Source organism: Monodelphis domestica, chromosome 3 (genome assembly GCF_027887165.1).
Source record: "Monodelphis domestica isolate mMonDom1 chromosome 3, mMonDom1.pri, whole genome shotgun sequence".
Taxonomy (NCBI): Eukaryota; Metazoa; Chordata; class Mammalia; order Didelphimorphia; family Didelphidae; genus Monodelphis; species Monodelphis domestica.
Window position 1 is genome coordinate 88,920,217 of NC_077229.1, and position 26,108 is coordinate 88,946,324.

Below are 26,108 nucleotides of genomic sequence, written 5' to 3' on the forward strand. Positions count from 1 at the left end.
TACCACGACTTGGTCTATATGCCAAAAAGATCAAAGGAAAAGGGCCTATGTGTACAAAAATATTTATAGCAGCTCTTTTTGTGGCGGCCAAGAATTGGAAACTGAGGAGATGTCCATCAATTGGGAAATGGTTTAACAAGTTGTGGTATACAATTGTTACAGAATATTGTTGTGCTCTAAGAAATGACAAAGGGGATGGTTTCAGAAAAAACCGGGAAGCCTTATATGAACAGATGAGAAGTAAAGGGAGCAGAACCAGAACATTGTGCACAGTAATAGCAATATGGTCATGATAATCAGCTGTGAAAGACTTAGCTACTGTGATCAATACAATGATCTACAATTCCAAAGGACTCATTCCAAAAAATGCTCCCTACTTCCAGAGAGAGAACTGACAAATTCAGAGTGCAGAATGAATCTTTTTTTTTTCTTTCTTCTGGAGGGAAGGGGTAACATGGCAAATATGAAAATGTTTTACATGACTTCACGTGTATGATGAGCAGCATATCTGCTTGCTGTCTCAATGGAATACGGAAAAGCTGGAGGAATCAAAAAAATAATAATTCCAAAAATAATAAAGCCTGCCTAAGCTTCAAGGATTGAGCCTCCTCCCTATGAGCTAGAGGATGAACCAGAGTACAATGCAGAGGTCCAAGAAATATAAAAGTTTTTATTTTCTTTCAGTTTGTGACACATTATTGCATATGCATGTGCATTGCAGGCACTCAGGAACATGCATATACAACAGCATTAGACCAGGGCACACTATAGTGGTCCCAGGTTACATATATCTGTGGGGATAATAATATAGCATATGGAAAGAGAGAAAAGGGCATAAATCTTGAGCAGAAAGGGGCCATGTACCAAGGGGGGAGGGGGGTTGAAGCCCCCTCCCCTAGAACCAGATCTCCTGCCCGCTTGCTCTCCAGGCAGCTTTAGATACCTTTGGATACCCACTTGTATCTGGTAGGAAAAATATAAGGTCCTTGAAGGCAAGAACAATTTCATTTTTATCTTTGTATCTCCAGCACCTTTCAGGATGCCTTTCACATACTAACCTCTTAGTAAATAGTTTTAAATGAACGATGGGAGGTACCTTCACCACCACTAGTACGTCAGGGCCCCAGTTCATCATGGTTGTGATTCTTGGGCCCCTCTAACTATTCCTCTATAAATAGCTAGACAGAGAACAGCCCCTCGCTCCCAACAAACTTAATCCCAGAGAAGAAGGTGCTTCTGACACTTTATACCATCTTACTATAATCTTCAACAGTTGTGGTATGTAACACTACCTATATCTTGGGCCTTGAGCATCAGTCTTTGGGGTGCCAGTGGTGAGAAATGACTGCTCCAGATAGCAACAATTCCTTCCACTCTCTGAACCGGTGCTCCCTTCTGCACCAACAACTGATCTAGGAAGAAGCTACATCTCGGATTTGCCCATGCCCCCAGTCCTTCTGTCTCCCCAACCATTCAAGGGACTCAGCGAGGGTAAAGGGAAATACTAATTCATCTCCTCATCCATTAGATAGACCTTCCAAGACCTAATGAACAGATGCAAATACCTTGGAGCTTCAAAAAGTTATATGTATGTAAATATGAAGAGGATAATTTCACTAGAAGTCAAGAAGATCATTTCTACAGTGGAAAAGAAAAGTCCATTCCTAACCCAAATAGAGTGCCCAACCACTCTCTGGGCAACAACTATACAAGTATTTTTAACTTGAATAAGTCAACTTGCTCTGGCGGACTTTCCAAACTTTCAGAATTAGTTAGAACTAAGTTGGGGACTAATTCATTTTACAAAATCTACAGCCTTAAACTTTTTTCAGGCCAGCATTTGCTAGCAGGCAACATCTGGTAGCCAAGTACAGTATTACTGCCTATTACATAACCTAAATTATCCAACCCAAAAGAAGAACAGGACTAAGTTCTAAGAACCAAGACTGGAATTAGGATCCCCAATTGGGATCTGAGGAAAGGCTAACAGGAAGAAAAAAAGTGAAATAAGAGATGCTAGAATTAGAAACATCCAGAATGTCATGAGTGACCACCATATGAACTCATTATTCACCAGAAAAAGTATTTGATTCAATACATTGGATGAACATTCTTCTATATTGGAAACTCCTGGGAAAACTGGATTCCCTTCACAACAAGCTCAGTAGAATAGCCTCTAGACGTTCCATAAAGGGACTCCTCCATTAAGTGCCTCTAATTTGAGGGCATGAGTTTATAAGTGTTCCTTTCTGTGTATGCCCATGCTTTGAGGGCATTACTATGCACCAAATATTTGACATGACCTGCAAAGAGTCCCTAGGGCTCAGTGATCTAGGGTTCCATAGGTTCCAGCAAGTTACCCGGATGGAATCCCTACATTATTTGAGTCCATTTCTTCATGTGAAAAATGGAAGGATTAAACTAACTGACCTCTGAGCCCTCTTCAAGCTCTGCAACTAGGATCCCATGAACAACTCATGCTTTTAAAATGTCCTTTCCCTTCCCCTATGGACATGTCACAACTTTTCTGGACCTGTTTCTTTCTGAATCTGTAAAATGAAGATAGATCAGAGGTATCAAACACAAATGTTGCAGCTTGCAAAACTGGGGTCTGAAACACATTAAAATGTAATTGGGAAATATTTAACAAAATAAATAAAAATACAATACAACATAGATGTTAATATGTTGTTTTCTAAGTCAATATGCAGCCCTAAGAGATCCTTACTTAAGGTTTAGTGGCTCCCTTTGATCCTAGTGAGTTAGATGACTCCTGGTTTTAACCTTTCTCAATATGACCAAAAAGACTGTAAGCTCCATAAGGTCAGGAGCCAGGAATTTCTTTTTATCTCCCTCAGCACTTAGTAGAAATAGGGCTCTACAGAGTTTAAATGTGAAACTCTAGTTATCTAAATACGAAATCAGATTAAGTTTGCTGAATCCTACAATTAGCTGCTCATTCAGGAGCTCAAGAAAAGAAGAAAGTCTCTGAAGCCAAAATACTTGACTCAGCATTCAAAAGAGAATCCACAGCCCAGTATAAGGTAATATGGACACGGTCCCTTAGGGGAAAGCAAGATAATAACTCACATCGATATGGCACTCTAAGGTTTGCAAAACACTTTCCTTCCCCAACAGTTCTGTGAGGTAGGTAGTACAAGTGCGACTACAAATGGAGAAAACCCACTCTAAAAAACAAAACAGTCCTTGCCCTCAAGGAGCTTGCCTGGATACAGCCAGAAATGGCCCAACAGGTTTCTGAAATATAGCTTCAAAAAATACAGGACATCCCAAGAGGTTTAGTGCAGTGTAAATCCCAACAGATTACAACTCTACTAAGATCTTTGGGACATTCTGCACAATAGAACTGCTAGCAGTGAAAGGGAAAGGCAGCAAGAGTGGGCAGACTGGCCTGGGAGATGAAAATAAGGAAGCAGCCCAGATCGTCTTCTCGAAGCGGTCTGGGTAACGAGTCTGAAACAGTCACATCACACTGGACTTTGCTGCAGCCATTGTCACAAAAACCTAAGAAAATTGGATGTTGGCCTGTCTTTTCACCCAGGTACTGCATGAGAAATGGCCCTAGCCAGTAGGCCAAGAGCCAGGCATCAGAAGTAAGGAAGGCGCCAGGATAGTCACTGGGCCTGTACAGTTTGAATGATCTATGTTTAATATCAACTGTGACTTTACACAGTAGCAAGATCTCTTGTCACTTAGTGCATTTACCCAGAAAAGGCTAGAAGAAAATTTGCTAAAATAAAAAAAATACCTAAGTATTCCAATTACGTCTAACTTTGGAAGGATGTCCTATTTTATTCTCATTCATGTTTTAATTATGGCTTATAGCTACAAGTAGCCTGTGCCTCTGCAAGTCTTGGCTAACAGAGGTATCTTCTCAAATAAGGTCAGCTCAAGATAGGAGGGCTCTGTTTAGAATTTCTCTCGGTGCATGTAACAGACTCTGCTGGTGTTGTCCTCCATTCAGAGTCCACAGTGAGGTTCCTCCGGAGTCAGAAAATCGGTCATTTGTCCTGGGGCAAAAGCAACATTTGTACTTTTTCTGAATTACAGGCGAGGGGGTAGTAGTGACAATAGCAGTGACCCTCAAGCCTAGACTATCCCCTCAGTTACATGAAGATGGGAAAATTCTTCAGCCCTGAAGCAGAATAAAGGAAGCTAGTATCTTTCAATTCACCTAATCCAAACTGACTAAGTCAAAGTAAGCAGCAATGTTGCAAAAATCAATGTTGCTCAGTACATTAATTCTTATTTTGCTCTGACATTCCATTTGGCCAATCCCTGCCTCCTATCTCTCTGACCCAGAAATGAATCAGAGCTTCCCAGGGAGGGTAAAAAAAGGAATGTCAGCACTGTCTCTGCTCTTTGCTAGGGGGCCCTAAGAGAGGTAGGGATATATCCCAGACGCTCTAATCTTCATCCAGGTATCAATCACAGTTTCCCTTCGCCTCAGAGGGTTGTTTGGCATTAAGTCTGACTCTTCCCCCCTCTCTTGGCACTCCTCTCCTCCAGTCTGGAGAGCTGCTAACGCACACTGCAGTCCCCATCCTGCATTTTCTCCTGCTCCATGGCATAAACCAGGTCCTGAACAAACCTCATCTCTGATGCCACTTGCTTAACCAGGGCCTCATAGCGGTTCTCTAGGCGGCTGAAGCGGCGTTTCAGCCCATTAGCCCCCAGCAGAGCCCCCTTGGCCTCTTCTTGGGCCTGCCGTTTCAGTGCCTCTGTCTTGTGCAGTTCCTGACGAAGCAGCCTCAGATCCTGGCCAATGCTCTCATTTTCCTCCTTATACCAGGCTTCCTTCTCCTCATAGATCGAAGTTAGGACTTCAATATCCTCACGGAACAGTTTCTTGCTTCGTTCCAGCTCCCGAAGGCCCTCTTCAGCTGCTGCCACCTCCTCGAGAACCTTAGAGAAGCGCTCAAAATTAATGTATGTGTTGTTTGGGGGCATGCTTGAGTGAGACTTGATAGTGTACTCCTTGAGGCGGGTTGTCTTCAGCCGACGCCGCTCTGGCTTCTTGCCACTGTCCTCATTCCGCACATTCCTCCTCTTAATCACCTGCATGGGGTAAGAGAGTAGTTATACATACAAGGACTTCTCCAGGGCAGGGTGACCTACACAGAGGACTGGGAAATGCTCTATACTAATGTCAAAATCAGGCACTAAGGGGGGAAATACTGTGTGATTCTTTTGGTATCAGTTTAATGTGAGGGGAAAATTATCCAGGAAAAAAAAAATCTTCAAGCAGGCCTACTGGGGCTGCATAGGGAAGGAGTTAAGACTTGAAGATTTTCCCAAGTTCCTTTAGGAAACCACAAGACAAACAATACTATTCCTAAACAAAATAAGACTATTAGCCTTGCCCAATGGTGGCCCCTTAGAAAAATACAAGTTGAAGAGTCCTCAAAACACCCTAAAATGAGAAGAGACCATTCTGATCCAATGAACAAAGCTAGAGTTACTACCCAAGGGGCAGCTGGGCATCTCAGTGGATTGAGAGCCAGGCCTAGAGAAGGAAGGTCCTGGGTTCAAATTTAACCTCAGATACTTCCTAGCTGTGTGACCTTGAGCAAGTCACTTAATCTCCATTACCTGGTCCTTCCCCCTCTTTTGCTTTAGAACCAATACATAGTATTGATTCTAAGATGGAAGGTAACGGTTTAAAAAAAAAAGTTATGCTCAGTTCAAACAAGACTGATGAGTTAATCCATGAGAATATTCTGCCAAATTAGTAGCCCAATACCCTATGAACCCAAGGGCAAAGTGGCCTACATTCTACTCACCTTAATCCATGAATGCTCCAGGCTCTGGTCAATGGTCATCCTTTTCCTAGAATAAGATCACCTTTTGTTTATATGGCACTTTATACTTTTCAAACACAATCTTAATTTCAACCTCAAAATCATGCTAGATAAGTATGAAAGGAATTATCTCCACTTGACAAATTTAAAAACTGAGTTATAAAAAAATTAGTTGAAGCAATAGGCCATGGGGTGGGAAGAGAGAGAGAAGGGAACATTATTTCAAGTCATCTGTTAGAAGGAAGGAGAACTTAAGACTCAATCATGACCCAGCACCTGTAGAATATAGAGTTGGAAGAGCCATCCATCCAAAGGCCCCCTTAACCCTAAGCAGGCCCAAAGAGGATAAATAACTATCAAAATTATATTATTAATGAGGAACAGTGTTAGGCTTCTATCCCAAGCCTTCTTACTACCAAGTATGGTCTTTCCACTATACCACAGGTGTCATCCAATTATGATCCTACCCTCTCCCAAAGCCCTAAAACCTCATACTTAGGATCTTTGACAAGCAGTCGTCGGATGAAGTCCTTGGCCAGCTCGCTGGTATTACTGAAATACTCTTCATCAAAGTCATAGTTCACAGCTGAAATGTTGGTGAGAGTCTCCTGCTTGGTTTCCCCCAAGAATGGTGATGCTCCACTCAAACTAGAGAGAATATACATACGCCTCATCAAACAGACCTCAAGCCTCCACTAGCACAAGGCCCAAAGCACCCCAATAACTGCATCATGTAAACAAAGCTCAGAAGTCACAGGAACCAAAACCAGAAAGAATAAACTCATTGTTTTTTCACCTGGAAGAATAAATAATAGGTTTGGATTTCAACACTATCTTTTCCCCAAATACAATTCTGTGCTGCCAACTCTAGGAAGAACAAGGTATAGCCCAAGATCCCCAACACCTAATAACCATTTGGGTTCCACCATTTTATAAGTGAGGGAAATGCGCCTCACCTTCCTGGTAAAAAGTCAGGAAACTAGTGAGCCTTCTGACATTCCTAGTGTTAACCATAGAGTCCCACTGCTTTCTCAAGAATACAGAAAAGCCACCATGTGATAATACAGAGCCAGTCATGAACAAGACAATCAGAATGAGCACACAGAGTCTGTACCACATAAGCCAGAACTCAAGTCTCTTCTATCTGTTACTGTTCCCTAGTTACTTCATATGTATAAGTATTATTTGAAGGCAAGAACCACAGCTATAGCTTTGCTGTACACTTCAATACCAATTCAGAGCAAAGGATTTTCTCAATGGTCAAAAACTGCTTGTTGGAGAACGAGTAGACATAATATCTTTTCCTAACCAAAAACATGAATGAAATATGAAAATACTCACAGAATGTATGTGATCACGCCAATGCTCCTGAGAGAAGGGAAAGAGAAGAAAGAAACCTGGTCACTGTGGAACATTATTTAACAACTACTTAATCACATGGGTTGATGGGGATATGACTGGGAATGTAGACTCTAAATGTCACTCTAGTGAAGATATCAATAATTTGGAAATAGGTCTTGATCAATGACATAAGTAAAACTCAGTGGAATTGCCTGTCAGCTACTGGGGGAGGAGAGGGGAGAACATGAATCATGTAACCATGGAAAAATATTCTAAATTAATCAATTAAAAAAAGAGAGAGAATGAGGCTCATGATCTCAAGCTGGAGTGAAAATCATGCTTTTTCTGCCACACAGCTTAGAGCAAAAGTTTAAAAGCAGAGTAGACTATAGAAAGCAGGGCTTTAGAATATGACAAGGATATAAGGTTTAAAAATTTCAAAAGAACTCCTAGGTTTTCAGAAATATAATCGGAGATCAAAAGACAAAGGCAAGTATGCCACTGTATCACTTGGCCAAGAAACTTCCTCTCCCTAGATCTCAAGTTCCCTTCCTTATAAAATGGGGTAATTGAACTATAAGTCTAGGTTGCCTCTCAATTGCTAATATTGTAGGATTTGCCTAAAATCATCTCCAGAAGCTCAGACCTAATGTCATGAAGCAACCACTAGTTCACCAACCTCAGACTGAGAAAGCCAAAAGATGGATTCCCTTATATTGCAGTGAACATGGACTCCTTCTACAAAAATGATATATTCTGAGATATCTTAAAGCAGGGAGACTAGCTAGAGAAAAGAAGATGGAGGAAGAAGGGAATAAAGGGTCAAAGGCAGGTCCATCTCCCACTCTTAATATGGGGTTTCAATATTTCAAGTGAGGGAAGTCATAAGAACTTGAGTCAGTCTTGATTCACATGCCTTGGCCTCAAGCCTCATAAGACTAAGAGGTAGGGACTGATTAGATGGTCTCCATTCCATTAAGGGATATGCGTAAAGAGGAATGAGAGAGACTACAAAAATAAAAGCTGCCTCATCCCTCTCTACTGAAGGAAACTATAACATTAGACATATTTCCACTAGAAAACTGAGTCCAAGTCAAACTGCTGGGAAACTGAAGGATATCAGAGAAGCTCAACACAATCACCTCCCCTCACTCACCACATATCAGCCTCCAATCCTAATGGTTCATAGTTCACAATCTCAGGAGCTTTAGGAGAGGTAGGAAAATAAGGTGGATCAGTTCTACTATGTACAAGATCAAATTTAGAACAAATACCCTGATATGCAACATGGCTAAGTTAGTTCAGGTATTGGCCTAACAAGACACATAAATTAAGTACTAGAATTTCTATTTGCCCAAAAGAAAGAATAATGTGACAAATTCAAAAATAGGTAGGTGGTTGCAACCCAGAAGGCAATAAAAACTATGTGTAGTATGGAAAGTCAGGCATCCTGGGGTTTTGAGAGATGCTGCAGCCAGCACTCTTAACCTTTCTCCTTGCCAGAAAAAGCAACTTAATTAACTGAGGCTTTTGAATGTTCAGCACAGTACCCTTCCCAGGCTCCTATTACCATCACCACATAGGATGGCCACTCACCCACAAACTCTGGGGTTCCAAAAATGTTCTTGAACTCATTCCCTGCCTCAATTTTATGGGCAATACCAAAATCAATGAGCTTGATTCGAGGGTTGGGCACATTCTTATCCAGAAGCATGATGTTCTCTGGCTGTAAGAAAGGAAGAAAAATCAGGCTTCATGAGGTTTAAGAATAAATCTTGTGCAATAATTATTGTCAAATATGTTCATGTTGGAAAGCCACCTAATCCCCCAAGACATGGACAAAGTACTGACAGGCACCTACCTCTGAAAAGGAAAAACTGAATCTAAACAATTCTACAAAAACCAACAAACTAGAGAGGCCCAAATCCCAAAATGAAAGAAAAGTAGAAAAATGGAACAAATAGGGGTTTAAATACCCAAACCCAAGAAACATCCATTAACTCCTCTCCATAAAATGATATAAAGGCTAAAAAAGGCATATCAAGCAAGTCTGATTTCTAGGACTGGCCAAAATACCAGAGGATCACTTGACTTGAGAGTTTGGACCTTAAAGGCAATCAAGTTCAACCCATTCCTTTTACAGATGAGGAAACTGAGACTGAAAGAGGTTAATTGACTTACTCATGTTAAATGTGGAAACAGGATTCAAACCATGGCCTTCCTTACACCAAGTTTAAGAAAGATCACACAAGCCAGAAAAAGCTGTTCTCTATCCCCTTTAAAGTCCAAGGAAAGCTAAGGCAGAAAAGTAGAGCTCACCTTTAAATCAAAATGGGCAATTCGCTTGGAGTGCAGATAATGGACACCATCTAAGATCTGCTTAAGGAACTGGGTAGCCTCTTCCTCAGTTAGGGACTCCTTTTCAGCCAAGAAATCAAAGAGCTCACCCCCAGAAACCAGTTCCAAGATTAATACTACATCAGTCTTGTTCTCAAAGATGTCATGAAGGGTAATGATGTTAGGGTGCTGGATTTCCCGAAGAATGTCCACCTCCCTTTCTATCTCCTCCCGGCTCACCCCGCGACGGCTGGATGACAAGCGTCGCTTCTTGATAAACTTAGCTGCATACTCCATACCATTGCTCTTCTGACGACATTTCCGTACAATTGCAAACTGACCACTGTAAAAGAAAAGATAAAGGAAAATATGAAGGGAAAGAGAAAAAGAGAAAAGCTCTTAGAAAAACAAAAGACCCCTTCTTAAACCTCCATATGATCAGCCATTTCCATCTGGGTGGGGAAATTCATGTGTGACAAGGAAATCACTTTAAAAGACTGATATATATTAATTTAAGGTCGCCAAGGAATTCAGCTATGTAATTCCTAAATGAAAACTCAAGTTAGCAGTCAACCTTTTATGGAGTTTTTAATTACAAATAGGAGGAAGAAAGGTATTAGAGAGAGAGAGAGAGAGAGAAAGGGGAGAGAAGAGAGAAGGGAATAGGGCTTAAATACCCCCTCTGTTTAGGCTGGGCCAAAAGGCCCAAGCCCTTAGATAGCTGAGGCAAAGAAAAGAGATCAGTCCCTATCACTCACGTGACCAAAATGGAGAAACAGTCTCAGGGGCCTCCACCTCCAGCCTCCTTCAGAGCAAGCTTCTCAGAGCACAACCTCTCAGAGCAAAACCTCTCCAACCTACAACCTTCAGTCCTCAGATCCCGCTATCTTTAAGGAAACCATCTCAGTTCCTTCCCCTCAGTTCTCACATCTACCAATCACTGTCCATGTCTTCCCTGTGCCAATGGTGGCTCTAGCTTAACCCAGGACCGCCCAGAGGTCTTCCCCTTTGCACATGTCTGTTGAAGGTCATATTCTCAATTAAATTTTGATCTATGCTGCAGCCCTTCCTAAATCCTGTTAGGACTGAGTAGGGTGGAGATTGTAAGTTCCAAGACCTGGTTCTGTCATTCCAAGTATCTCTATTGTATCAATTCTAAAATCAATCATGACTCAAAGAACTTCCTGTTCTATGCTTAAGTATAGGTCAAAGCCCTTTCCATTGTTCGGCAAAAGGTTTCTGTCCTAAAGTAATCTTAAGTAGGGAGGAGAAGGACCCTCCCATGCCAAGGGGGGTTCACATTCCAATAGACTATCAGTAGGAAATTTTTCAAGTAGGAAATTTCCCAATGGTGAAATTTCCAACATTTATAAGTCTAAGAAATTTAAAGTTTACACATGTCAAATTACATAAATGTTTCTCCCACAACTCTAGACAAAGCACCCAACACCTGCAGATAGCTGGTATTCTTCTAGACATACACTCTCTAGCAAGGTGTAGAAGGCTACTAATTCAAAGAAAGAATGAGGACAGCTACTGCCAAAGCTATATATGGTAGTATGTGAACCTTAAAAATTCTCAGCCCCTACTTCATAAGGTTGGATTGTGAACCTTAAAAATTCTCAGACCCTACTTTATAAGGTTAGGTTAAGACCATTCCCCATTTTAAACAATGAAGGAACTTAGATCAGGAATGTGAGACCTCTACTTAGATCAGGAATGTGAGACCTCTACTCCACCCCTAGTTAAGCCTGCTTTAGGGGAAGAAACTCCTTGCTGAACAATGAAAGATACTTAAAACCATACTTATAGTAAAACAAAAGTTCTTAAGCTGTGCCTATTTTTAGATCTAATACAAAAGGGTGCTAAGTACCTATAAAGGTCAGGCAACTTGTGAATTTACAAGGAGCAAAGAGGTGAGAAACTTACTCAGAAGTTTTCTGGTGTGAACTTAATAAAAAATTTAAAGCCTTCTTAGGTGTGAACTAAGAATGGTCTGTCCTTTGAAAAACTCTACTGTGATTGGTAGATGGGAGAACTTAGGGGAGGTGACATAGGAGAAAATTCCCTTTATAAGGAGAGGAAAAGCTGAGTCTCAGGGCAGTCAGAAGAATCTCTCTCTGGAGATAGATGGCTGGCTGAACTGGTGTCTCTGAACACTAGAATCCTTGCTTGGACAAATCTTGTGGTGAGTGATTAAAGACTGACTGATCTCTCTCTTAAGACTCAGGTCTAGACCATGTTGGCTAAGGCCCTTCATACTTATTCCTCTCTTACTCTCTCTCACTTTCATTAATTCCTCATCTGTATGAATTAAAATCTCTATAAAACACAGCTGACTTGGGTATATTTAATATTATTTTATTTTATTTTATTTTAATATTAATAATTGGGATTTTTCCCTGGCGACCACCTTATATTTGATTTAAAACAAGACACTGTCTTGAACCATATTTTCTGCCATCACAATTTACTCATCCACTCTTTTAACTGCCTCAGTTTATGTCTTCCACTATTTTATTTATTACAAGTATAACTCAGCTATGAGAAAAGGGTTTGAGTAAGACAATTCTGGGTTGGTCCCTGAAAATAGTAATCCTCTGGGATCAGGCCTAGAAGTCCTCATACTCAGAACCCATACACATAATCACACACTGTCACCAGATTTCCTCTGGATAATGAATGTAGAGGGTTGGATAACTGTCTCCTTAACCTATCAATTGGTGGATGTGAGACAATATGGCCAGAAAGTAGGGAGAAAGGCAATTAGATAACTTTTGAGGCAAGAAAATGGGTAATAACAAAATATATAAATTAAAAAAAAACATGGAATAAAAGTCATAAAAGGATAGGACAAAGTGCTCCTCAATCAGGCCTACCTTCCTCATGCATTATCTTACTTCCCTGAAAAAAATTCTCCCCAGTTTTACTGCCTTACCAACAGTAACTACCCACTCCAATCAAGCCCTTCTCATCACTACACTAAGGCCAATAGGCTCGTTCCAGACTACAAGCCTTTGTCTCTCCTCCACCCCCACATGGAATCCTTACCCACTCCTACCCATTCAAAGCCTACCCATTCTTTAATGGAGGAGGCTCACCTCCTCCTAAATTCTACCTGATCACTCTAAACCATTCCCTTTACCTCCTCCAATCTTATTTTTCCAAGTGTCAGTACCACACAATTTTTCATTTACCTGTTGTTTCTTAAGTTTTGTCTTTCAAACTACACTTTAAACAAACCCCATAAAGCCACCAGCAATTATTTAGCAGCTATAAGCTTCAGAACTACAATTGTTCTATGACCCACCCCTCCTGAAAAAAGCACAAGGCTGGGTTCACAGTAGGGACTCAATATACATTGAATTATTTCTCAGATAAGTGAGAAATCCAAAAGAGGCAGTATGGCATAAAAAGAAAAAACACTGAATTTAGAGTCATGAATCTGGATTCAAATCCCAGTAAATTAAAGTATGCCATAGGCAAGTCACTTTTATTTTTCTAAGCTTCAGTCTTCTTATCTATAAAATAGATAACATTTGTACCACCTGCCTGTTATAAGACTACTGTCAAGAAAGTGTTTTGCAAACTTTAAATGACTACTTAATGTGAGCTACTGTTAAGTACTTTGTTACTTTCAATATACTAATTTACAAGCTCCAACTTGAGGGAATTCCAAAATCAGGATATGATTTAAAGGAACAAAGAGACCCATGTGGTCTAGAGAAACTCTTTTCAGCAGAGCCCATACACAATACTCAGTTATTTACATTTTTATCTGGTGACATCATCCAATTGGCCTATAGGCGGCACTGGCAGAGATGCCTGAACAAAACTCACCATATAAGGTTTGAGACTCCGTGGGAAGAGTGGAGCCCTTGGGACTAACCAAGTACAACCCTTAAAGGAAATCATCTAATTTATTGTATCAGGGGATTTAAACTTTTCTCACAACCAGTAAAAATTGTAGGTGGTGAGAAAGGAGCAGGGAACTTAACTCCTATTTTTAAGCTTGTGGAGGCCTTCCTCATCAGGGTCCCTCCAGTCTCTCTTTATGAAAAAAAAATAAAAGTAATATTAACTTGTTAACCTATCTCCTGGATGAGATGAAGAAAGCAGAAATCCAGTTTATTGTTTGCGAAGGATTGTACAGCTAGCCGGTCCACACAACCGGCCACTCTCTGAGCCCTAGAAACTTACCTGCCCAGCTCCTCACCCATCTCATAGTGGTCTTCCACATCCTCCTGCCTGAACGTAGACATGGCTGCAGGCTAGCCCTGTCACTGTGTTCTCAACTCCAAAGGAAGTCCGACTACTGCAGTACGGCAAGAGAAACCAGGGGCAGTCCCACAAAGCAGGCCTGGAATAGACAAAAGGGGTTCAGGGAAAAGCAAAACGGCTGCAGCACCGGCCATTCTCTTCAAGTACGGTGACCTTAAGGGCTGGCCAACGTCCTAGGAGTTAGGGAGCCTATCCGGCTGGGGATGTTTTTACTGCCTCACCCTGACCCTCGATGACTCCCCAAAGCCCCCTCTACCATGTTCAAAGCTCGCCCCCTCTTCTGGACTAAAGGGGGCCCCTTAACCTCCCCACGACACTCCGAGGCCACGGGCATCCTGCCGCTCATGCCACCCACTCCGCTCCTTCCCAGCTCGCCCATATCCTTTCCCTCCCTGGCCTAGCCTGCTCCTCCAAGGCCTCCAGACCCCCGACCCTAGCCCCGGAAAGCCCAGCGCCCTGCCAAGGGCCCCTCCCCTCCTCCTAGACCCTCAAATGTGAAACACACCCTCCCCCCCCGTTCTCCCCAAAATGGACAATGGTCCCGGCGCCGTCTTTCTCGGCCCGCAGGCCTCCTCCAGTCTCCTACCTGAGGCTTCGCGCCGCAAACGAATCATCGAAGGTCTAAGACGAGGAGGCAAGTCTGCAGCCAGCCGCGGCGCTTACCTCAGCACCGGGTCAGAGCCGCCGCAACATTCCGACATATTCTTCGTCACCGCGCCGGCCCCATCACCAAGCCCCATTGGCCCATCCTCGATAACATCATCGCGCTCTGACGTTCCCCCGCCCACTCTGCACGGTCATTTTCTACCTATCCCTCCCCCTGCCACCAGTTCCCAGTAACTTCTCCGGGAAAGCCCCGCCTATACGCACTCGGAGGGTTAAACTGCTGGCCCGAGAATTGCCTGCCAAGAGGGTGGAGGGGGTGGGGCAAAGACCAGCCGGAAAGGAAGCCGATTGGCTGCTCTGGGCAGAAGTTAGGCACGCGAGGAAAAATACTAGTTTCCCGTTGCTAGTTCTCCATTTGTGGCTTGGATGCCAGTTGGTCTTTCCCCCCATCCAGAATTTGTAAGCCTGCTCCGTGCAGCTAAAAGTGTTATATATAATACAAAACTGCATCCTCAGCATTTTAGGGGTTGAAAAGATTAGGCATAAAATCAGGAAACAGATCATGAAGCTGGGATGCAGGTGCACTTAGATGGAAAAAAACAGGTACTTCAGATATTTCAGTTTCTTAGATATGGAAGGCAAGGAAAAGACAGCTATTGGTGGAGTATATGAGTGATGTTTAAAATTGCAAAGGTTGGTTGGGATCAGGATGTCAAGGGCTTTAAAGCTCAAGAGCTACACAGCTCATAGTTGTGCCCAAAGAAATTTTAAGCAGTAGTTAGTAGTTGGTGGGGCTTACATTCTAGACATATACTTAAAGGCACAGTAAATACAACCTACATTTTTGGAGGACTGGGGAAGCACCCTATAGTGTACCAAGTATTGTGCAAAAAATTTATCAAACCAAGAAAGTTTCACCCCTGAGTTTATATTCTGCAAAGGAAACCTGTAAATAAAAGTGCAAAGCAGTTAATAGAATTCAGGGCAGTGACTAGGTCAGGCCTGCACTTGGGAAATTTAAAGCTAGTGGACCAGATGTGAGGTAATGAGAACCTTAGCAGAATGTGGCGTTGAGTAATGAGACAGATTCAAGATTAACAGAACATAGAGGCATCACCTGGTCCCATATCTTTCTGGCTACAATTTCATTTTGTCAATTAACAGAGATCTTCAAACACAAAATGCTACAATTCAATCAATACAGGTTAATGGTGTATTCCTCTACAAAAAAAAACTAGTATAAATTGCCAAAATTCTGATTTCAGGCACAGCAACAACTAAGGCACATGATCCCTCAAACATTGAAATAGGTTTTTCAAATATTTTAAGACTTGAGCTGAATTTTTTGTCATTAAGTTAAATGGATTTGAAACAAATTGAACAAAGGTACAATGGGCATTTTAACAGAACTTGCTGCCTGTGAAAACTTGGTCAACAAGTCATCCAGAAACAGACATCCCAAGTCTAAATTAGCTTCAATAACTGAAGCCTTTTATTCCAGCTCTTCCTTCTTTTTGTTAAGGGCTAGGCAATGGGGGTCAAGTGACTTGCCAAGGTCACACAACTGGGAAGTGAGTTCAAATTTGAACCCAGGACCTCCCATCTCTGGGCTTAGCTCTCAATCCAATGAGCTACCCAGCTGCAACCCCCCCCCCCCCCAGCTCTTCCTTCATAAGGAAACTTCATGGCAGTTTGCTTACTTCTTTGGTAATTGAGTTTTCTGACTAAATATCTAAATAACTGCTACTCCCACTTTCAAACCCCTCAATACTCGGTAATCCAAGGATTTTCTTTCTACATACTCAAGTCAAATATCAGCTTCCAAGTTGCCAGCTTAAAAATTTATCTAATCCAGGCCATAATCTCTAAATTTAGCAAGAAAGGCAAATACTGTTAAAGACTTCATGAGAACACGTCATGGAAATAGAATGTACAGCCCAACCATAGTATTCATGAGTAAGATTTTGGATTTCACAAGAACTAAATGAGGCATTTAAACACTTGTCAGAAATGGACAATTTTTGTTTTAATTCTTTTTAATTATTTAATTGCAAGCATTAAACGTAGTTATTCTTGCAATACCTATTAAGTTCTCCATATATGCTTAACTATTGGGCTTAAATGGTCCAAGATCCCTGCTCATTTGAGTGTTGAAAATACAAAAGAAAGCACTTGTTAACTGAGTCCCATGTAAATGTCCTGAGAAATCACTTCTAGAAAAGGAATGGCATCCAGAGGTAAAAAAAAAAAGACCCCCATACCTAGAATAAATCACTTTGACACTGCTATTGATATTCATCACCATATCAAATTTATTATTCCAATGGCACTAATACATCTGTAGATGTTCATGATGACAATCACACTGCACAAAATTTTCTTGCCTTCTAGTTTCTGGCCAACTAGAAAATATCTCCTAAACTTTCCCTTCACCCTTTCCTGAAGATCCACTACAGGCCATTTACCCAAGCAAAACCTCTTAATGCACTCATTTGCAATTTTTTGGGCACTATTGTTTCCCTTTGAGAAATGAAAAAAAATGTTAGAGGTACTCATCCCCAACCCACCCCCCTGGCCAAATATACCCTGCAAAGAGACTTTTTTTCTCTTTGAAGTCTTGAATAAATATGGAAACAGGCAACTCAAGTTGCATCAAGTGGAAATGTTTCAAGTTATGGCACCGAGTGGGCCCCAAATGTGTCATGTGCAACACAGAAACCTATAAGGCTGAATATCAATGTGTTTTGAAAGTCTCAAGTTGCTATGAACTGATTAAGTATATGCAAAGAGATGTCACTGCAGTTTTAACAATTTTCTGCATTGGTGTTATGCTAGAGTCCAACAGGAGTTTGAACTGATGTTGGAGAGAGCTTTTACAACTTGTCCAGGAAGTTGTCCAGGGCTGGGATACCTTCCTTCAGCCCTTTACGTTTGCGGGTATCTGCCACAACCTGGCAAGGGCGGCTAGTACTGTCAAAAGGGTCTCCAGGAAGGATCTGCCAATGGTCAAATACACACTGAGGGAAGGCTTGGCCACCTGTATTAGACCTCAAGTCAGCTGTGAAGCCTAGAAGAGAAAGGGGGGGGGGGGGGGGGGGGAAGATAAGAAGAGTTTAGAAACAAATCCCCAAGTTCCAACCAACTTAGCATTACTTATACATTAAAATGATCAACTTGCAATTCAGAAATATTCCCTCAACCCCACAAAAACAGTTGGGTTGATGACAACCCTTAAACCGATGTCTACCACTATGTACTTTCTACGATCATTAAAATTAATCTGATCCTCTCAATCACTCTTGGCTGAAGGGGTCATATTTTCCATTTCAAAAGATTAGGAAAAAGAAATAAAGGCCAAGTTAAAAGTTTCCAAAAGAAGCTGTCATTAATATTGGTATGTCCTCTTTATTAAAAGGTCTCAAAAGAATTTAGTACTTACCAAAAGATTCATTGACAGGCAGATAGGCTTTCACAACAAACATAGGGGTGCCAGCAACCTGGGACTCCTCAAACACATGCCCTCGCTTCCTGTTCAGGACACCATAAATGCCACCAACCACTTGTTCTGGACACTAAATGAAATTTTTTTAGAAGTCAACTTATTAAAATGACAGTGTGTAAAAAAGTCAGACCGACCTATCCCATTTTTTTGCTTCTGAACAAATTTCACGTAACGAATTTCTTTACCTGAATCTCCACAAGATAGATAGGTTCCATAAGACGAGGCTGGGCAGTCAGTACGCAGGCATATAGGCAGCGCCGGGCTGTGGGAATGATTTGACCACCACCACGGTGAATGGCGTCAGCATGCAGGGTCACATCATGTACATCAAAACGGACTGCCCGCATGTTCTCCTCACACAGTGCTCCCTGGAGGGAAAAGACCAAAGTACACTCAAACCTTCCATGCAGGCCATTTTGATACATTTAACAATTTATCTGCTTTAGAGCCTCAGTTGTCCCCAAATAAGTACTTTTCATCGAACCCTTCCCTCATCTCTAACAGAACTATAACTCAGTAACTAGTATGCAATACTTCTACATTTTAAGGCTCCTTACCTCCTTGGTAGCCCACTGAAATCCAGCCACTACGCTGTCCTTGATCTCATTAAGGTACTGTACTCCCTTGGTGATATCAGTAAGAACATTGGGCCCAGTTCCATCAGGGCCAAAGCACCAGATCTTACGGGCTTCAGTCACATCCCACTCGTACTTCTCAGCCAGATATCGAGCCCTTTGTTTGAGCTCCTGGCGAGCTGAGACTTCACCTTTGTCAATATCTTCAGCCAGGCCATCAGGGAATGGCCGAGCCTTCATGTATAGCCTGTTGTGCTTATTGGGAGATTTGGAAAGGCAGAGAACATTTGACTCCTCACTGACTGTCTCACGGTAGGAGACAACAGGGTCCGATTTCTGCATAAGGAAAAATAGTCAGTTAAACCAAAAGCAAATTCATCCAACAAAAAGCACAAAGCATTTTAAGGATATACAAACTATTTCCACATCTATAAAAAGGATAGCTATGTCAAGTTAATGGTAGATTAAATCACTGGAAGATTAAGTTTCTCTGAACTGTATTTGAAGGTAAGTAATCATTTTCCACTAGTCCTAAGTTCATGTGATTCATAAAAGTTGGACATTCATACATCTTACCCCTCCCTCCCCTTCTTTAAGACTAAAGAAAGACATGGGGGAAGGGGGTTACCTTGATGGGAATGCAGGCATGATCTTCTTCAAGATCTTTCAGGCAGATCTCCAGATGCAACTCCCCTGCACCAGCAATAATGTGTTCTCCAGATTCCTCAATGATACACTGGAAAGAGAAATGGGTCAATAAATAGCTGGACTATTTTACCATAGATATTTCCTTTATTATCCTAAAGGACAAGAAAGATTAAATTAAAAGATTTTAATAGGATTAAAACAGTTAAAACTGACCTTCAGGTAATTCAAATAAGTAGATCTCAACTGAGTAAAGATGACCAGTGAAAGAAATTTCATTATTTTAGTCCAAATAAAGACAAATTTACATTGGAAAGAACCTACCTGGACCATAGGGTCAGACTTGGCCAAACGCTTCAATCCTTCCACAAGTTTGGGCAGGTCAGCTGGGTTCTTTGCTTCAACAGCTACTCGCACCACGGGGCTAACGCTAAACTTCATCACCCTCATGTTGTGGGCATGCTCAAAGGTAGTAATGGTACCCGTTTTCACAAGGAACTGATCCACACCAACCAGACCAACAATGTTACCACAAGGCACATCTTCAATAGGTTCAACATATCGGCCCATCATCAGAATTGTCCTGTGGAAAAATTATCAAGTCAAAAACTACTATCATATAATAAAGCCCATTAGTAGTAGTGAATCTTAAATCTCTCCTAGAGGTTGGCTTGCCTATATTTGTTCAAACTGTGAATTAAGAATGGTTTTTATACCCAGTGAATTGTTCCTTGGGGGAGGGGGAGGTGCAGAGTATGAATCATGTAACCATGGAAAAAAATTCTGTGGTAAATTAAATAAACAAGAAAAATTTTAAAGAATGGTTTTTATATTTTAAAATGTAAAAACCAACAAGCAATGCAGTTTGCCAACTCCTAGTCTAATCTCTTTCAGCTACTATACAAATGAAATTATCAAAATGTTCATCTAGGGAAGAGGAGAGTAAGAACTTATTTAAGACAAATAGCAATTATCTTTCTACTGGTCCATGGCAGTCAATACTTTGCTACAAATCTAAAGTGAATTTAGAATATAGTTACAAGGATGACTCTGGGTATTGTTTCATATTCAAATCAAAGAAAAATTTAGCAACATAAAACCCTAGCCTCTATAGTGAGGAAACTGGCCCCAATCCTAGCTCATTTCATCACTGAACAAGTCAAAATTCTGTTAGCTACAGTGAGTTGATTAATCACATTAGAACACAATATGGGATCCAGCAAGTTTATCAAAAAACCTCATCGTGGGCTATTGGAAAAATGCATAATTTCTATTTCTCATTCCTTAAGAGCCTAGAAAGGAGAAACTCCTGACCTTTGAATTGGCTTCAGGTAGAGATCTTCCTTCTTCCCAGGGGTATAATTGGGTCCCATGATTCTGACTTTTAGGCCAGTGGAAACAAGACCAGAAAATACACGGCCAAAAGCATAGAATCTGCCTTTGTCAGAGGTTGGCACCATTTTTGAGATGTACATCATCAGGGGACCCTTGGGATCACAGCTTTTAATACCTGAAAAGCAATGAGAGGCATAACTGGCTTCATGCATAGTCATCAAATTAATACCATAAACTCAACTTCCTAGAGATGAATTCAGGAAAGCCTAATCATATTTTGACCCCTATTCAGAAATTGATCTTGTTGGTTAACATTTCTTAAAAACTTGTAAGCCATCATCATTTAAAGCAACAGTACAATTTGAACTGCTGGTATCTACAATACCTGAATAATATTCAGTTAATCCAACAAAATGAGTCACTGATCAGGAACTAGACACTAGAATGACCACTCCTAGACAGGATGACCCTTGTTGGAACAAGCAATGTTGCCTTGGGGAACCAAGAGATCCACAAGATCTTCCCTTGTGCCTAGGTTAAAAAACATACCCATAGCAGCCTCATCATCAGGGGGACCCTCATATAACAGTTCACAACGGTATTTCTGAGCAGTTACAGGGGAAGGCAGGTGGATGGTTATCATTTGGAGAAGTGCATCTCCAGCAGGCAGCCAACGTCTCATCACAGCCTAATAAGACCAAGAAAGCAAGTTGCAGTTTCAACAAAAGGAAACTCCTAAATTGAGTTGAAAGTTGTCATAGTCCCATCCTCCTCACCTTTAGAAGTGGTTTTCCCTCTTTGTCTTTATCTTCACTGTCCAATTTGATGTCAAGTTTTTCAATCAGTTTTGCAGTTTCCTCCTTCTTAAAGGTCATAATTGCATCAAATACCTAAGGCAAAGAAACCAGTTCACTTAGCCAAAATAAGAAAACCTGCTAAGTCAAAGTTTTTTCAAGTCTAGAGACTAGAAAAAAATAAGATGTATCATAAAGGACACACATTTAGGCAAAGTCCATGCCTGATAAAGGACATGAAGACCCTGTAATGGTTTAAAACATTTTTTGCATTTTTAGATATGCAAGCAGAATTCTTTCTTAAATTCCTAGGGATAATTTATTTTCCCAGAAAAAAAATTTTAAGGATTGTTTTATAAAAATCCCATTTGGCTATCTTGACATTACCAATTACAATGCTTCTCAGAGGTTAGATTTCTTCATTAGACATCAGGTCAAAGTGAAGAAATATTCCATCATCATGAACATAAATAACATCTCACACCTAACAGTCAACAATCAAGTTTTCAAAATATTGAGACTAAATGAGTATTAATTTTATCTTTACCTTGAAGATTGGATCTAAGATGAGTTGGCAGAAAGTTCTAGGCAACTTCTTTCCATCAGGGCTAGTAGCAGATTTGCTAAACTTCCCATTGGTAGGATCAAAATACCTAGAGAAAAAGGATAAGTTAAAGCATACACAATTCCAACTTAAAGTGATGCTGAGCAATTACGTAATATTCTAGGACTCATAATCTTACTTATATAATAAGCCTTACAGGAACTAAGTATCTGCAAAACAGATCAAATAGGGAGCTATTTCTAGAAAACTGACACATTTTGTCTCAAAGCCAACTCACCGGTCACCCCAAAGTTTTTTCATCATGTCCTCTACTTTCTTGGCCCTTTCAGCTGGTCCCAGCTGACCTTCACCCTTGGCTGCAAATTTTGCCACATACATCTCTGCAAACTGCTTCAGAGTAAAGGCCCAACCATGAAGTCCAGAACCAAACCCAACAGTACCAAGGACAGGATCAATCTGAAAGATTAAAGAAAAATATATCAGGTAGTTATCTCCAAGGGTTTTCTGGCCAAAAGAACTCAAATACCATTTAAATCAAACAATCTCAGCCCAGTAACTTCAGAGAAAACAAAAAAAAAACCCTATAGCACTATTCAAAAATGCAGATCTAAGATTCAGTTATAATTTAGGTGACCAGCCTTGGGTAATTCACATAATAGCTAATCTAACTTTTTTTTAATACCCTTACCTTCCTTCTTAGAATCAACACTATGTATTGGTTCCAAGGCAGAAGAGTAATAAAGGATAAGCAATGGAGGTTAAATGACTTGGTCACACAGCTAGGAAGTATCTGAGGTATGAGATTTGAACCCCATCTCTAATCTCTAGGCCTAGCTCTCAATCCACTGAGCTACCCACCCAGCTACCCCCCTCATATGACTTCTAAAATAACTGAGAGATATAATACAATTATCACTATCTCTATTTTACAATATGATACAAGTTTACAGGTCATCTTAATATTTTTTAAGTTTCATAATCACAAAATTTCTCAGTTAACGTGACAATGAAAAGAGCTTCTAATGCTGAAATCAGTAAAAAGGAGATTCATCTAAAATTGTAGTATTAACATGTATGAATGGATCACATAAGACATTCATGTTACCATTTCAGAAAGGGATATATACAAACTAGTTATTAAAGGCAAGTTAGTGACATGGGGCATATTATCATAGTCCATAATCCTAATAGCTAACACCCACCTCCCTTTCTTATCCTCCCAAAGAGGATTCTCTCCCATATTCTATTATACTTCCAATATGTAATTCCTTGCTAATTCTGTACCACTGAGATCTCAATTTGAATCCTTAAAAAGGGTTGATTGATCATTGATCTCAAATAATGAACTTTCATAATTGCCCCAATAGTAACCCTTCACCAAAAAAAAAAAATTATTCCATGCTAGAGAAGAAAAATGTTGACTTGAAAAATTAGTTTAGCAATTGAATGCTTTAACTATAATTGGTTAGGGCATATAAAGTGACAAAGGCAATCTTTTTTTAAGATGTTTTAACAAACCCTAGAGGGCTAGGTCACATGGAAATGAGTCAACTCTAAAAACTCATCTCAATCAGATTAATCACTGGCCTGCACACATTGGAAATCTCTTCAGACTCACCATGATGTTTCCCATAGGGCCACTTTCTCCCTCTCCATAGGTGGAGATGATGACATTCACATTCTCTACAATTCGCTGAAATGTCTGATACAGTTCCTCAGGCTCCAGCTGGAGTTCAAGTAAGGCCCGGTCCATCTTGTTCATCATCAAAACAGGCTTGATTCTTTCAGCAATGGCCTGGCGAAGTACAGTCTCAGTCTGAACACATACACCTGAGGAAAGGGAAGTGTTTTTAGTAGACTGGCCGGAGTCTCTCCCCAACCCAATCTAAACATCCTTCCTTTCTAGTTAATTGCTCCCACTGAGTTGAAAGCAAGCTTACCAGATACACAATCCACCACAACCAAGGCACCATCAGTAACACGGAGTGCAGCTGTTACTTCTGATGAGAAGTCAACGTGCCCAGGTGAGTCAATGAGGTTGATAAGAAAGCCAGAACCATCTTTGCTCTGCTTGATGAAGTTCAAATCATTTTCTGACAGCTCATAAAAGAGGGAAATGGCACTGGAAAAAAAAATCCCTAGATGAGAAATCCAGTTTGGACTTAAGTTTTACAGACAGAGTGCAAAGGGACCTTCACAAATTTAAATTTAATAAAATTTTACATGGTCACACTAAAACTCTTTAAATGGAATTTAAAAGAAACTCAACTCATCTCTAAAAGTTCTTCACACTGACAAGCAAAAATTCTGACACTATAACATTAAATTGTCAGATCATTAGCCATGATGGTATTTTATGACAACTGATGCCTCAGCCTTATTTTTAGATCTTAATTCACGACTTTCTTTTTCCCCTCTCCTCCCAATGACAGATTAGTAGTTTTGGTTTAACTCTCCCATTAAGAGCACTATTAATCCTTTTATCAAGTTTTCAAACTTCTTGGTCACAGGACTCCTTTACACTCTGTGGAATATGTTTAATGATACTTATTAAAGCATCTTAGTAAATAGTTTTTTACCTCAGATCCCCTGCCGGGGACCCCCAAAAAGCCTGCTTTGAGACTTTCTCTAAGGGATGAAGCCTCAACCAGGTCAAAATATTAGTCTGAACCTGCCTATTCCAATCACCAAACATCTTTGTATAAAGCCTCAAAACCCCAGTGGCAAGGTGATTAAGACAGTATAAACTGAGTTGATAGTTGGGCCAAGGGCAGGTTTCTGTCCTTAAGGGATTTACATTCTAATGGGTGAAGGTCAACACATGAAAGAAAAATGAAGAGATGAATCATCAGAATGGCAACTTTCCTGGCATCATCATGGACACCACAGAAGACTTACGTTGACTTAATAGTGATGCACCGTTCCTGTTCATCTTTTCTCGTGTCAGTGAACCTGGTCTCACCAGCACGGGCTGAAGCAATAATACCAGCTTTGCAAACCAGGGAATCCGTCAGGGTTGACTTGCCATGATCCACATGAGCTATTACAGACATGTTTCTGATATTGGCCTTTTTGTCCATGATGGCCCGGATCTGGTCTACTGTAAAGTTCACCTAGGAAACCAGAGGAAACAATCAGGGGAAGTCGGGTACTCATTCCTTCCCAGAAACAGGCAGGAACAGGGCCAACTCAGAAATCGATGGTGTTAGCATGATACACGTCATCTGCTCTCGGGCCCAGGCAGGCAAGACTGGATGAGGCCCCATTAGCAGTCAGCCAACTCGCCAGACCCGCCGTTTCCTTTCAGGCTTCTCTATTCCCTGCAATACTTACTCCCTTTCGCGTCCTCACCCAGACCATTTCCTGAGACTGTCCCCATTTCTTCCTAAAATGCCCAAATTCTCCTCTTCCCCCAAGTCCAAGGTCACCCAGAAGACCTGGGCATTCCCACCACGGGAGGCGGCCCGTGCGGCCAGCGGCCCCCCAAAGCCCGCAAACAGCCTCGGGGGTGTTATCGCAGGCTCCGGGGCTTTCGTCCCCACCGGGCGCGGCCCCGCTGCAGTACCGCCCGCAGCCGCCGCGGAGCCGGGGCCGAGCCTGGGACCGGCACCTCCCTCCCCACCCCCACCCCCGACCCCTTCCCCTCCCCCCGCTGCCACATCACCCGGCTCCCATCCGACCACGCTCCCCCTTGAAATGCCCGCCCGCCCAAAGCAAGGGGACCGAGGCTGGGAGAAGTGACAGGGCTGGCAGGAAGGGGCGTCGCGCGACCCCGCGCGAGACCCAGGAAAATAGGGGGCTGGGCGGGAGCGCGCGCCCGGAACCGCCGGCTGCCGCATCTCCCCGAAATGGCGGCAGCGGAGGCAGTGGCGGCGGCCTCCTCCTCTTCTCCCCCATCTCCTTTCTCCAAGCTCCCCCAGCCCGCCTCTGCAGCCCTGACACCCCAGGAGTGGCTCCTCTCGGCCCGCACGGGTCCCAGCGCAGCTTCGATCCCTAAGGCGGGCGGCGGCCCTCACCATGGTGGCGGATGGCGGTGGATTCTCCGGCTCGCGATCCGACTGGGGTGAGTCGCGCCGAGAATGGCGGCGGCGACGACGGAAGAGGACGCTGACGTCAACGCCCCGTACTTTTATAGCCCGACGCCGGTTGCGAGGTCAGCTGACTCTTGCGAGGGAGGCGGGAAGAAACGACGTAATGCACATGCGCCAGAGTTCCCTTTAACCCTTAAGGTGCTAAGGCTGTTGCAATACCATCTATTTAAGTAGAGCAAGCTAGTTAATAAGCTGGGAGGCGAAATACCTGGTT

General features: G+C 41.8%; 2 protein-coding genes and 1 non-coding gene across 4 annotated transcripts; all 3 read right to left on the bottom strand.

Annotated features, from left to right (window-relative positions):
- Positions 1–650: 650 nt before the first annotated feature.
- On the bottom strand, positions 651–14,716 carry DAPK3 (death associated protein kinase 3). Of its 2 annotated transcripts, none has more exons than XM_001374025.4 (9): positions 14,368–14,716; positions 13,701–13,860; positions 9,483–9,843; positions 8,760–8,889; positions 8,320–8,368; positions 7,164–7,190; positions 6,318–6,470; positions 5,805–5,850; positions 651–5,079 (listed from the first exon to the last, which is right to left on the bottom strand). In XM_001374025.4, the coding sequence occupies exons 2-9, from the start codon at positions 13,760–13,762 to the stop codon at positions 4,543–4,545; spliced, it is 1,365 nt and encodes a 454-aa protein (XP_001374062.1). In that variant the 5' UTR covers positions 13,763–13,860; positions 14,368–14,716; the 3' UTR covers positions 651–4,542. The 2 variants fall into 2 exon arrangements, with proteins under 2 accessions (XP_001374062.1, XP_007488967.1); XM_007488905.3 differs by having other exon boundaries at positions 9,741–9,843; positions 14,368–14,634.
- Positions 14,717–16,678: 1,962 nt separating this feature from the next.
- Positions 16,679–25,879, bottom strand: EEF2 (eukaryotic translation elongation factor 2). The gene is given in 15 exon segments (NM_001252603.1): positions 16,679–17,454; positions 17,827–17,959; positions 18,075–18,257; positions 18,447–18,800; positions 19,093–19,200; positions 19,434–19,692; positions 20,424–20,619; positions 20,994–21,132; positions 21,221–21,334; positions 21,786–21,891; positions 22,081–22,259; positions 23,422–23,633; positions 23,744–23,925; positions 24,702–24,916; positions 25,820–25,879. Coding segments are annotated over 15 exon segments (2,577 nt in total). The 5' UTR covers positions 25,823–25,879; the 3' UTR covers positions 16,679–17,260.
- Positions 21,639–21,704, bottom strand: LOC130458659 (small nucleolar RNA SNORD37). Its single transcript, XR_008918066.1, has one exon. It is a non-coding gene; the product is annotated as a small nucleolar RNA SNORD37 (small nucleolar RNA).
- Positions 25,880–26,108: the final 229 nt, after the last annotated feature.

What these genes read in the sequence shown, in the direction of transcription:
- DAPK3 (XM_001374025.4), bottom strand. Translation starts at nt 13,762, where the DNA reads ATGTCTACGTTCAGGCAGGAGGATGTGGAAGACCACTATGAGATGGGT. An exon ending in ATGGGTGAGGAGCTGGGCAG is followed by an intron (nt 9,844 to 13,700) that starts GTAAGTTTCTAG and finishes TTTCTTTTACAG; the next exon opens with TGGTCAGTTTGCAATTGTAC. An exon ending in CTGCTTGTCAAAGATCCTAA is followed by an intron (nt 5,851 to 6,317) that starts GTATGAGGTTTT and finishes ATCTTATTCTAG; the next exon opens with GAAAAGGATGACCATTGACC.